The sequence below is a fragment of the Aulonocara sp. 'chitande type north' Nkhata Bay genome, linkage group LG20 (genome assembly GCF_057382095.1).
Source record: "Aulonocara sp. 'chitande type north' Nkhata Bay isolate Kocher_YH1m ecotype deep benthic linkage group LG20, A_spYH_male_GT1.1, whole genome shotgun sequence".
NCBI lineage: Eukaryota > Metazoa > Chordata > Actinopteri > Cichliformes > Cichlidae > Aulonocara > Aulonocara sp. 'chitande type north' Nkhata Bay.
Genome location: NC_141363.1, coordinates 6,803,867 through 6,817,093, shown reverse-complemented (window position 1 = coordinate 6,817,093; position 13,227 = coordinate 6,803,867). Strand labels below are relative to the sequence as shown.

The 13,227-nt window shown below is 40.6% G+C and overlaps 1 protein-coding gene across 1 annotated transcript in view; it reads right to left on the bottom strand.

Annotated features, from left to right (window-relative positions):
* Nucleotides 1–13,227, bottom strand: part of prdm16 (PR domain containing 16) — a 172,689-nt gene that overhangs the window by 104,980 nt on the left and 54,482 nt on the right. Inside the window, 1 exon segment of the mRNA XM_086276836.1 lies at nucleotides 9,685–10,148. Coding sequence (XP_086132962.1) covers nucleotides 9,685–10,148 — 464 coding nt within the window.

Genomic DNA, 13,227 nt, shown 5'->3' with positions numbered 1-13,227 from the left:
AAAAATCAATGACTCACAAAAGAAAAGATCTGAGTGTGTAATCTTGGTATAATTAAAGCGTGTCGTGTATTTTGTCATAAAAGCACATGAAAGCACAGAGATTAACACTCGACAGTACAATGGCATGTAAAAGGAGACCGCAGTCTCCTACCTGTGAGCATTAGAACTGGACATAAGTGTTTTAAGTGTACTGCTCAACACGAGATGTGAAACTTACACAATTAGGTGTAAAGCAACAAAAAAGGGGGTGACTGAAAATTGAACGGATAGTGTTAAAAAAAAAAACAAGTTATGGTGGGATTCCTGTCCCACTCAGCCCACTCCACAGGAGAAGAAGAAGACTAAGGGTTAGAAAAGTGCTGACTTGTGTTACTTGAGTAGTTTGGTAAGCTTCGTGTGCATATGTGAAAAATGTGTGAGTGCTTTGTGCATTAGTTGGCATGCTCTTGCACTGTACACACTGTATGTGTCTCTACAGTAGTAAAAAGTCTGACACTCTCTCTGAAGAAACATGCTCAGCTGCACATTATAAACACTCGCACTTGGCATCAGAAAGTGCCACTGTGAGGTCTCGGCCAGCAGAGGGGAGCAAGCTTTGTCACCAGAAACACAAAGAACTCAATAAAATAAAAGCAAACATAACATTATATAATAAGTCTCTCTCTATTTTTTTTAAATCACCTGTTTAATCGTATTAAAAATTTGAATGTTTTATTATTATGGAAGTAGTTAAACCTGGACAGATTGCAATTCCAAATGACTGTCCTGTAAGTTGAATGCTGGTATTATGTGCACCTAAGGCCACACAGTCCCAAACTCCAGCAGTATGACAGTGCTTTGCATTTGTTCTGTTGTTTGGCATAATTGCTTAACTTCACATGGCTCAGACCTATTAGCGTCTCAGAGAAGCAGAATCCTTTGCAGTTTTCTTTATCCAGCCTTCTGAGGTGGCATGCTCGGTACCACTGTGTACCAGTTGCACCGACATCAGGTCACCTCCTCTCAAGACAGAGTGGCACAGAGCAGAATCATATGACATTTATCAAGGACAGGAGGACCAAGGGGCTTGCAGTACACCGCTCGGAGCATTAAGAAGATTTGCACAAGCCAAGTTAGCCTCTTTCAGCCTCCCTTTCTTGGCCTGTATTTATATAGCGCCTTACTAGTCCCTAAGGACCCCAAAGCGCTTTACATATCCAGTCATCCACCCATTCACACACACATTCACACACTGGTGATGGCAAGCTACATCTCATTCTTTGCAGACATCCAAACTGAACTCAGCTAACAGAACTCAGCAGATTTGTGCTCATTTGCTTATTTTTTTATTAGCTCCACTTGCAGTTTATTTCTGTGTCTGCTCCTCTGTTGGTAACAATTTTCGACCTCAAAAACTGATGAAAGTAAAAGTGTCTTTATAAGTACATTTAATTTCACGTGGCTGATTGTCTTCACGCTCACTGAAAACACCAACCCTTCTTCAGGTTTCAGCCATGATGAATCAATCTGGTTAAAGAAGGCCAAATTTACCAGACAAACAAGCAGGGAGTTCCTTCATAAACATTTCTAGCTGCAAATCACTCAATATTTAACAATACATGTCTAAGCTCTTTTCAGTCTGTTCTACATTTGTGTAGTTGCTCTCAGATGAGGACAATAAGAAACATTAACGACCACACAACTGCACTCGAGCTTCATAATGCACAACAAACCTCGAGATTTACAATGACTGGTTTTCAGAAGAATGCAAATAAATCAAATGAGGGGGTAAAATTATCAATTAAATGTCTGAGAACCCTCTATTTGAAATGTTATTTGTCATCTTGACAGCAGATCGCACACTAAATTAAGATGTTAAAACAAACTGCTTAGGGGATCTTGTCTTTACTGGGAGAATTGTGATTTTAGGAGGATGGACCAGTGCCCAAGATAATTAACAGAAATGTGGACATGAACATCTGCATGCACAAGACGCACTGAACAGGTGCCTATAAATCATGATTCTGTCAAAACCTCCATGTTGTCTCATGCTGACAAGACGCCGGGTCTTGCTCTAAATGACAGTAGTGGAAAAAATGAGCAAAAAAAAAAATCACCGAAGTCATTCCAGAGACTTTCCAAAGTAAAGAAGTCCGAGCATGTTTGACACTTCAATAATTCAACACTGTTTTCAGATCTAATGTCGTCATGGTGCTTTGCTTCTAACTCTACCCTGTTATGCTATGTAACTGAGTAAAGGAAAGAAAAACTTTGGAGGTTTTTTTTTAACCTGGCTCTGCCTCTTTATGCTTGTGTGGATGTATTACTACGTAGTTTTGTACAGTTTTCATGGCTGTACATATATGTGTTAAATCACACTGCATTACATACCCAGACTAATATCAATATTTTTCTGAAGATTTTAAAAGCAAAAACACTTGCAAAACCAGAGAACAGAAAAGTTAACTGAACCTTTTTTTTTAATTTCATAATGAAATTACTGGTCAATACGAGTCCTACATCTCCTTCTATGGTCAATCATATGCTTATGAGGGATCTTTATACTCCTGTTTAACTCTGACAAAGACACACACTGTGTAGAAGGCTAGTCTTTGCACCTAATAAAAAGTAATTAAAAGGCACAGCTGTGTGTTTCATTTTCCTCCAAGGCTGACTTCTCATGCACCGAGGTCTACAGTACAGCACAGGAGCCTTAAGAAGCTAATGAAAATTAGTATTCCTACAGCTAAGGCGTTTGGGCCATGTTGTGTATCTGATTATGGAAAATGGTAATCACAACAGCCACGGGAACCTGATTATTAGGTCACCACCTCCAGCTTGAGTCACAGAAATGTTAAGCAGCATAAGGGATTGAGATTTAAATGGAGAGAGAGGGCAAAAGAAAGGGGGAAAGTGAGTGAAAATGAAAGAAAGTGAGTGATCTTGAACCAGCAATGGTCTCGCATTGGAGGACTCGCACCTCGTCTTCTGTAGACAAGCAAAAATTCTGAAAGCACAGAAGGCCATTTCTTTAGAAGAGCGTAATTCTAAATACCAACAAAAACAGCATTTGACAAATGTCATCATCTTCCAGTGAAGCAAAGAACAGTGTCATTGTCTGCTTCTGCCTCGAGGCTGTAACTGATGGGACTATTCATCGGAGGAATGATGAACGATGGGGTTCCTCTGAAAACACAGTGAAAGAGCGGGGCAGGAGAGGATTGGACGGCAGTTACCTGTGCTTGACCACAGACTACTGATGCCCTGATGTGAGGGTTTTTGAATTAAAGTTTAAAGCATGACTGCAAAAGGAAGCCTCACGTAATAAAAGATAGCACTGTGGTGTGAATGTGTGAGGAGATTGTTCAGGCAAACAAGAGGATCCACTGAGACTGCTTGGCTCAAGTGGCTGAGGTCTGAAACCAGTGACCAAGTAAAAACAGTCCAAATCCCTGAGACAATATTTGTTGAGTTCTACTTCCTTCAAAGATAGATGACTTTGCCCTGTGTACTTCCTCAGGAGCCCGTCCACTTTTCATCTGAGCCCAGCTGATTAATTTATTAACTAATTAACAGATGTTGGCAACGAGTTATGAACAAATGATAAGGCATCAGGCTTCTAATCAAACCTGACATTTAATTTGCTGCCCTGCTTCCTCGTTATCAATTACAATGTTCATTGAACATAACTGATAATGGTTTGCACTGGGACACGGGAGGCTTGTCTTTAACAGGTCCCTATAAAAAAAAAAACTGCTCTGCTGTGGCGTTTCCAGGGGCAACGGATACCATATGTTTAATATTAGACGGAATCTGTTCCATTGGAGTGCTCCGAAAGCTGGGAAAATTGGATTAAATTGGCTAATGGCATGTTTAAAACCTACATAAAATGAATCTGAATGGAAGATATTACAGCACAGGCCCAGGACTTGTGGTGTTACACTCTCTCTCTCTTTGGTGTTTTTGCTCCGTGTGTAAACTTGGGGTTTCTGTCAAAGTCAAATAACGACGACAGAAAACCACATAGTGTTGGTCAATACTGTTATTAGAAACCACAGAATTGATATCCCTTTCATTATGATGTGGGACTGTAGGCACGTGTGCTAAACTAACTCCTTATGTTAACAAATGATTTCATATGAGCATCACGAAAACTGTGTGTGCAATTTTTGTATATATGTATAGTTTTCAGAATCTTGAGGTTTTAATAACACTCCTTGGATCAAAAGATTCAATATTGCAATTATTTTTAATTACAGCAGTAAAATTCAGTATTATGTTTTTTTTTCACTGCTTTATTAAATGTTGGGAATACTTTCTTCTAAAAATAACAATAATTACTAGAGATCCTTGGCAAAGATTTAATGTAGCAAAACTCAACAATATGTGTTTTACAACTAATCTAGAATCAGTAGTCTCTAATGAATAATTTTATGTTTTTTGTGCCATTGCTGTGTAAAATTTAGTTTCCCCAAAATGCATTGATAATAGTTGTTGTAAGACAGAAGATGTTAGTCACAACTAGCTTCATAACTGTATGATATTAGCGGCTATTTTTCTTGATGAGTTATTAGGATGTGAAATTTAAAAATATAACTCCCTTTTACTTTCCAACAAAGCAAAATCTGAGGAGATGAAGCTAACATGGTCTGCCATTATTCCAGCTAAGAAGTACTTTCAGCTCAAGGCCACATGGTTCTCTGAGCATGGTCTTCATTTGATAACTAAAAGACATGATAATGAATATATTTACATGAAGAGTTGCCAGACAATAACCTACATGGTCACCATCATATACCATCATCTATCTTCCTTCATTTTCAGGTTCGTGTTCTGGTTCGTGTTCAGTAGTTAGTTGTTCCCAGTATAGTTTAGTTCATTCTCTGTTTGTCGTTTGTCTATTTTTATTTTGTGTTTAATAAACCACCTTCACACCTTTACAAGTGCCGTGACACTCACATTATCCTTTTGCTTGATGTGTCTGCTGTCCTCAGGTAGAGTCAGGCAGTTTTTGCTCTATCAGCTCAGTGCCAGTCACCTTAAGGGTAAACATCAAGATAACGAACACCTTCCTGTGAAAGGCAAACAGATCAGACAAGCTGCAAACTGCACGTTGAGTGCCCTGTGGGGCATAAGAACTTGGCCATCTGCCCTCCTCGGGCAAAACACAAAAGCCAAGCAAACACTTCAAGACACAAGAAGTGGGTCGGGACAGATAAGTGTCAGGGTGCGCCAGGACTTCTCCTCCAAAGCATTTGAAAAGAAGGTCTTAGCTTAGCTCAGCGATTAGGTTATGAACAATAAAGAAGTGAGCTGTGACACGATTTATTAAGTGCCTGACACATGGTGAGGGAGATACATCCTGCCATAGCTGGATGGGTATCTGTCACGTAGGACGTAGGCGACATTATAGTGCCCGCCAGAAGACTTAGCCTATCACTAAGTCAATAACTGGCTAAACAGAAGAGCTAGCATTCTTTTCACCTCTTTCCACACATCACTGGATAAATGATACTGATATGGAAAATCACCCCACAAAAAGTAAACAGAAAAAGAATGACGGACAGGGAGAAGGAAGTTTGCCTGGCAACAAAGTCATCCCAAGGTCCACTAAATGGACTCTAAAGCACACATTTCTATATGTCAAAACATATGCGCTGACTTTGGCCAAAGGGTCAGCATCAATGCGCATATCAAAATGTAAAAATGCACAATAATCCTCTTTAATGTATTCCACTGTGAAATATTTAAATCCCTTAAACTTAATAAGCCAGAACATCAACAACAACTAATTACATGAGCATTAAATGGTAGCAAACAGACAAGCAAATGACTCTGTCTTCGCAAAGTTGGTGAGAATGTGCTGCAAGGTTTGATGTGTGACCTTCACGCAAAAACTTGGTGAGATAGCAAGCACAATCTGGAGAAACAAAAGATAGAGAGAAAAGACAAACCTAATAGGTGAGTTTTAAAAGCCATGATTCAGAGGTGCAAAGATACGCCCAGTGATCACAGGGCAAGGAGAATGTGCAAACACCATTAATATCACACTGAAAGGGCTTGGTCGCACGGTTTGTTTTAACAAATGTTCATAATACAAACAGCGATTTGATTTTATGTATTTTTTTTCCCTAAAGACCAAAGTCAAGTTGCATTTTTAACCTTTTATCTCTTGACTTCTATATGAAACACTGTTAGTAGCTTTCCTAGCTCTATAGTAAATGTAAATTTTTTATTAACATGCGTGGCTGCCAAAAACAACCACAGATGTGTTGCCCATATGCCTCCTGCCATCTGAGCACCTACGGGAGTATGATCATACAGTCTAGTCAGTGCCAATCAGTGAAGAACACAATACCTCCAGCTACTGTATGGCGACATGTCTCTATCAATAGACAAGTCAAGCCAATCTACCAGTTAGATAATAGCAGCAGTCGCTCTGACAGTTAGATCCCTACACTGGACTCTCTGTGGGCCTTGCCTCTCTCTGCTTGCCTTCCTATCCTCAGGGGTTAGCAGTCCTACACACCCAACCAGATAGAGACACACACACACATAAGGTGGACCTGGGGCTCTGGCGTTCTATCATGTTTAGCTAAAGGGGGAGCATAATGGTTTTTAAATGGATGACTCAGTGCTGGCCCAGAGAGGGCATCTGAGACAGAAGAGAATGGCCATGGCCTGCAGCAAAGCAGCTCTTAGATTGAGCTGTCTGTCTCACTAAAATGAGTCTGAGTTAACACCTCTTCCAGTTCCCAGTGCCCCAGGACAGACAATAGCAGGCTTCCTCTCTGCCTTTCCCTTTCTTCTTTCTGTTGTTCCTAACCTTTCACTCTCTCTTTCTATTACTCCGTGTTTCTCTGCACCCATCTTAAGCTTTTACTCAGCGATCCAGAGAGCACTAAAGCATCGAGCATGTGACTGAGCTGTTTGGGTTCACTGGTAGACCACAGAGCTTACAAAGCCAACATGATGAGTTATTGCCAGTCTTAGTAAAAAAGAACAAATAAAAAATAAAGTCAAAAATCCACAAAAATGTAGACTGTATTTAAGCTGTTTTGGATGCAGCAATGCTGCTGCAGATGGATTATATCACTGTTGATGGTGAAAACCTTGTGACTGCAATTTTAGCAATTTTGTATTCTTAGGATTGACAGGGCTTCACTTACAGTTTAATCAATATCCTTTGAGTTTCACATAATTCTATAACTTAAAATTAGGCTGTCATCAAGAAGAAACCAAGATTGTTTTGGGGAGGAGCGGTGGTGCCTTTGGGGTTCACCCAACATCATGAATTTACTAATTTTTAGATAAAGTGGAAGCACAGTTATGCAAAGATAATCACTCTGATAATTACATTCAGCTTTTGATCTAAATTGTCACAGTACCTGCTGAGTTCTAACATATGAGGTCTTGGTTAGATACTATCACACACAAAGGTCTCGGGTGACTTCTCCTATTATCTCTCATAGCACATCACTGTGTTTTGGCAGGGGACTGTTACAACACACAACAGACCTTTAATGAACACTCTGTTTTCTTCTTTCTTTTTGATGTTGTTTGAAACATTTTCGGTTTTGCATTTTACGGTTTCCCTCTATCAAAAAGCATCAAGTCTTCTCGTGTCCACTTACATCTTTCTGTACTTAGCCAAGGTTCTGTCACTCCCTCGGCTGTCTATTTGTCTAAGACCAGGGGCAGTAGATGAGTAGATGGTGAAAGGGGGGAGAAATGGGGTGTATGGGACTCCTAAGGGAGTCTGTTGATGACTATCAACAGGCTGACTGTTATGACTATCTGTGATAAGAGTCTGGGAGAGAAGAGCCTCTGAAGATTTCCAGCCCACAGCCCAGACAGGATATCTTTAAAAAATAATACACCCTGAGCCAGGGTCAGTCCTCCAATGGCTATTCAGAAGGAGAAAGAAGAGAAGATGGAATTATTGTTCCCTTTTGACAGGTTGGGAGGCAGAGATCAAAGATTTTACCTTGAAGAGAAATAAAACTGACCTCAGGCTAATAGCAACATGCATACTGATCTAGAAAGAGTATATTGAAAATGTCACAAAACGCCAAAACGTTCCAGCATCAGCTGAGTCTTGGCTGTGTTCGCATACATACCTTTCCGGGTGGCTTATGAAACTGAAACTGACAAATGAACAGAAAACTATCTTTGTAATATCCTTCAACATGCTGAGATATACTGTATGTTCCTCATATCTACTGTACAGTATAAAGCGACATTTGTTGTTATTTGGTGCTATATAAATAAAATTGAATTGAATTTTAAAGGAGTAGACAGAGTGTAAAATTTGCTGAGTTTCTTCCTTTTTTTAGGCCAGGTGCGAGTGTTTTTGCCAGGGCACTTTGGTGGGGACGTGTGGATGTTTCTCTTTAGAGCTTAAGTCAGCCTCGTCCTAAAGCAAAAGAGCTGAAGCTATGCTGATTAATATGCATTAGCCGGGTGTCCGGGGAGAAAAAAAGGAAGGAGGAGGGAAAACTGAGAGAAAACATGAGCGCTGTGGGGAGTGTGTAGCTTTTGGAGAGAAGCCTCTTGCACCCCAAATGGCTGGCCATAATACAAAGTTTAAAAAGGAATATGTTCACCCTGGCACACTGCCACATAGCGTGTGCCTGAGTGTTTTAATCGTCTGCATGCTCCTACAACTGGTGAGAAGAAAACGTGGCTGAAAAAAAGACTTCTTCAGACTGAAACTATGATGGGATTTTTTTGTTAATTTATCTACATAATTTTCATTTGACTGGTTTTTTGACGGTATTTTATCAACATGAGCCATGAGTTTTAACATTTGAACTATGTATTGCATAGTATAAAGCATGAAACCACGGCAACATTCTCAAAAAAATTCCCTGCCTTGTTGGTTAAAGTTTTTTTAACTGTGCCCATCAGCTGCTGGTGTCCAATTCAATCACATCCTGCCCTTTTCAGAATGATGTTCCAATGATTAACTTGTCCAAGCCTCTATCCTTTGTTATGTATGAATGTAATATGAGACTACGTGAATGACCGTCCTCCTGAAAAACGAACAGTCAAGGAGTCAGTGAAACGAAAAGCAGGCCAGCATATTTCACCTCTAATTAGGCATTTGAGAAAGCGAGACAGAGACGGAGAGAGACAGAGACCAGGAGTTTCTTTTTTCCCTTAATGAGCTTACTGAAGCAACTTCAATATCCTCTAATGTCATGTTGAAATGAAAATTAATAGTTCAATATGCCGCCACCGCACTGGGCCACGCTTCTTCCATTTCCATATCAGATGCCGTGACCAAATGAGTCTGCTCGCTTCAGACCGACGCCCAGAAAAGCTGATACCACCGCTAATCAGCCAGATTTTTCCATTTGACATTGCTACGTTGCTCTGCCGGAATTCTGGATAAGTGTATTGTGTGCGTATGACTTTGAGTGTATGCGACAATCAAAGATGAGGTCCAATCCTACACATGATGGAAACAGAATGGGCATCTATGGTGATGAGACAGATTCTCTTGAGGAAATGTAAAATCTGAAAAGTGCCTCATTGCTTTAGTTACTTTCTTCACTTCTATTTAGCTCCGTGTCTTACTGTGTTGTACTGCGTTACCAGTAGCGGATTAAAAGGGACCCACAGTTTATGTGAAATAAAATAAAACTAATTAAAAGAACAGCAACTATAATGACTGCACAGAGAACCTGTGATAGTTCCTACCTCCCATCCAAAGGAACTGTCTTTGCCTGTGGCCACATGATGCTTTGTGCTGTGCAGACCAAACCTCTCACCAGCACCTATGCGGGTCTTTGCCCATACACCCAGACCTGCACCGGGCACAGAGGACTCCCGCAGCTCCAGTTCACTGGGAATGGGAATGTCATCAGGAATGTAGACAGGTGCCTCATAGGGCGAGCCCTCCTTGGGTGTGGTGAAGTCCTGGTCATTGCTGCTGCTGCTATTGTTGTGGAGATGGTGGTGGTGGGAGGCATAGATATGGGAGTGTAGCAGGTGGTGGTGGTTGCTGTTTGGATGGGAGGGAGTCGGTGAGGGCAAGGGGGACATGTTGATGATGCCGTCTTCTGCGTCGTCTTCTGGGCTGTCGGCGCCACCTCCGCTGCCAGCCGCTAAACCTGGCAGATCAGCCTCTGTGTCGTACATGCTGTCCACTGGCTCACTGTCATCTACGAGACAAAGACACACACAGAGATGTCACAAAGGATGTGTAACCTCCTGGATTTCCATGCCAGCTATATAGACGGGAAGAGAAAATCTGGTTTTAGCCATAAATCTATGTGAATAGCTTCCCTGGAATTGAAGACAGAAATTGAAATACTGTAAATCATATTTCCAAACCCAGTGGCATACTACGCATGCAAGGAGTTCTTGGCCTTAAGTTACAAAATGCACTTCAATGTCCTAACCTCTAAATTGTCGGCAAACCACACAGCACAATGAGGAAATTTAGTGGTCCTCAGAAAGTCATACTTATCCATCTGACTGGCTTCAGCAACAAAATGCTTAGTTCACTGATTTTCCAGAGGTTATCTGAGAACAGCCAGAAACACAGAGATAGTGGCCAAGTCCTTCGTGGGAATAATTCTCAGTTTAATCATGGTCACCACGTCCTGCCAGGACTCATCTTACAAATAATTCGTTATATCTATCATTGACCTGTTGGGCCTCGTCGCCCATTATTATTTTCACATCTAAGACCTGACAACATGATTGTGCCGGCGCTCCAGGATCCCACCATTCTGACATGAGTGAAAACAAGAACAGCAAGTATGGTTTTGGTAACTTCAAATTTCATGATTTTGGTTTTCATACTGTATAATTCAGGCATTTATTATGTAAAATGAAAGTTTGTATGCACTAGAGCCTTTTGGTGAGTATCATTCCCTTAGGCTGTTTTTGAGTAGAGGCCTTTTAGTACGGCATATCAAGTTTTTAGTAAAGCTAAGATGTGTAATAATTTTCCTTTGTAAATAGCATAACATTGGAATTTGAATCAGGACCAATGGCATCAAGGGAGAAGAAAGCTTACAAATATGAAATAAATGCACATTTTTCAATCCAGCCCTCAACAGATCTGTACCTATTTGTTTGTGTCTCTGTTTTCTTAAGCACACCTATACACGTCTTTTTGTTATCCCTCTCTAGACAGTCCTGGTGTCTTAAGTCAAAGTACCACTGCAGTTTTACTATCTAAACACAGGGACTGGCAATCAGCAGGCCAACTAGGCCCAAAATTACAGCAGGAGTGGTTCCAATCAAGCGCTTTCCCCCTCTCCTAACCTCCATCTAGCCTGCTGCCAAGCCTGTCGTCGCTGCCCAGGTTTTAACTGGAGCTGTAACATGACATTTTAAAAATGTGCTTGTTAGTGTGTGGAAGTATATTATTTTGTAATGAGAGGTTTTAATTTAAAAAATGATGCAAGTTGAATTCAATTAACAATTGGGATGTTTTATTTCCGTGAGTTTATTCATTCTAAAATGCTGTTTCTGTGTTATGTCAGGTCAGAAAGGCAGAGAAATACAGGCAGAATATGCTGTTAGGGAATCCAAATAACAAAACTGTTGTTACAGAAAGTGTAGAAAAGCACACAATGTGCAGTGGTTACCTTTTTTTGCTATCTTGTAATTAGACATGCAACTTTAAAATGCGAAATGTGAAACTTTGGAAGCATGTGACGAGGGCTTTTCAGAGCCTGGCAAACCTGCAGCTTGTCCACATACATTTGGGTAACTTATCACATAAAGCTGAAGCAGTAAAAGCCAGCCTTTTATTAGTGATTTTGCGTCATCCCAGTGATTTTGACTGGAAAGAAACCTGTTTTTTAATGATCACTGTTTCGTGGGGATTCAGACCAGGCGTGCAATTAAGCATTGGAACATGTGAGCCAGCAGTAGCTTCCACTTTTCACAGATCAATTAAAGTTTTATAACTCAGCTCTATCTGCTGCTCCTTCCACACAATCAAAAGTGTTTTCAGACTGTTAAACTTTTTTTTCACTCCGTCTCTCCCTCTCTCTCTTTCTGTTCACTCCCCCACTCTCACTGGCACTTGACCCATTGAGAGCAATTTTGACAAGCAGAGAGACAGCCTCGGAAAATCTATTAAATACCATTTGGCTTTAAGAGCCCCTATGAACAACAAAATGCACAGATCGCCACGTCAAATAATTGAGTAACAAAGAGAAGGGAAGAAAAATAAAAGTTCCTCTTAATCTTAATGAACAAAACATCTTTTGTGAGACGCATGGTGCAGTAAACCACACGGTGTGATATTAAACATGTTCAACTTTCAGTCGTAACTTTGTTAATTCCTAAAAAGAAAACAATTTTTTTTAAAGCATGTGAGACCAGAGACGAATGTTCTTTGCCATTCTGTAATACCATGTTCAACTGATGATGAAAAAAAGAAAGTGCAAATGAGAAAACAAAGCAGGCTCATAAGTCGAAGGGTGAGAAAGAAAACAAAGAGGAAAAGACAAAGAGTCCAGCAACTGATGACTGAGCTGCTTTTAAACAGCTGTGTGTTAGTTCTGGGTCTCAAACGTCCCAGAAAGAGATGTTAGGTTCACCTCCCTAAGGGCTTCTTAAAAAACACCCAGGCCAGATAGTGCCTTCCTCTCCCTGGCTCCTTATGTTGTTCTTTCTCTCTCTGTTCCCCTACGCCATCTCTTTCTCTTTTACGGGGAGCTATTTATCCTGATTACATCAGGGGTCAATCATTAATTCGCACCTTGGGGGTCCCGGTGCTGGCCATGGCTACAATAGGCTGCTTGTTCAGCGGCTGTTATTCCAGTGGAAAACTACTCTGCTCTGCCTGAGAGCCAGGCACAGGCCACATGAAGGCATCCCATTTATTTGATAAATTGTAAATGCATGCCATAAACGGAGCTCTTTGCTTTGTAGCATGGCTTGCAATAACAAAGATTTTAGGGCACGTATGAACAGATGCGGGGTATCACACAAACACACATCTGTTTGCAACTGAAGGAGCTGTTACTGTACTCAAAACACATGCGCAAGAGATCAGATGGTGTTGTAGGTAAAGATGATATCTCATAATTACTACATGTCAAAGGGAAAGAACAAGATATGACACCGATATAGCATTTACAGTCACTAGCCTAAAGTACACATCTGACACCATCAACTATTTATTGCAACAACAAGGAAACAACAATAGCACAAGATATTAAAGAAAACATGTTCTTTCCGTTCAAGATTAGAAGAAGCTACTGAGGTTTTTTT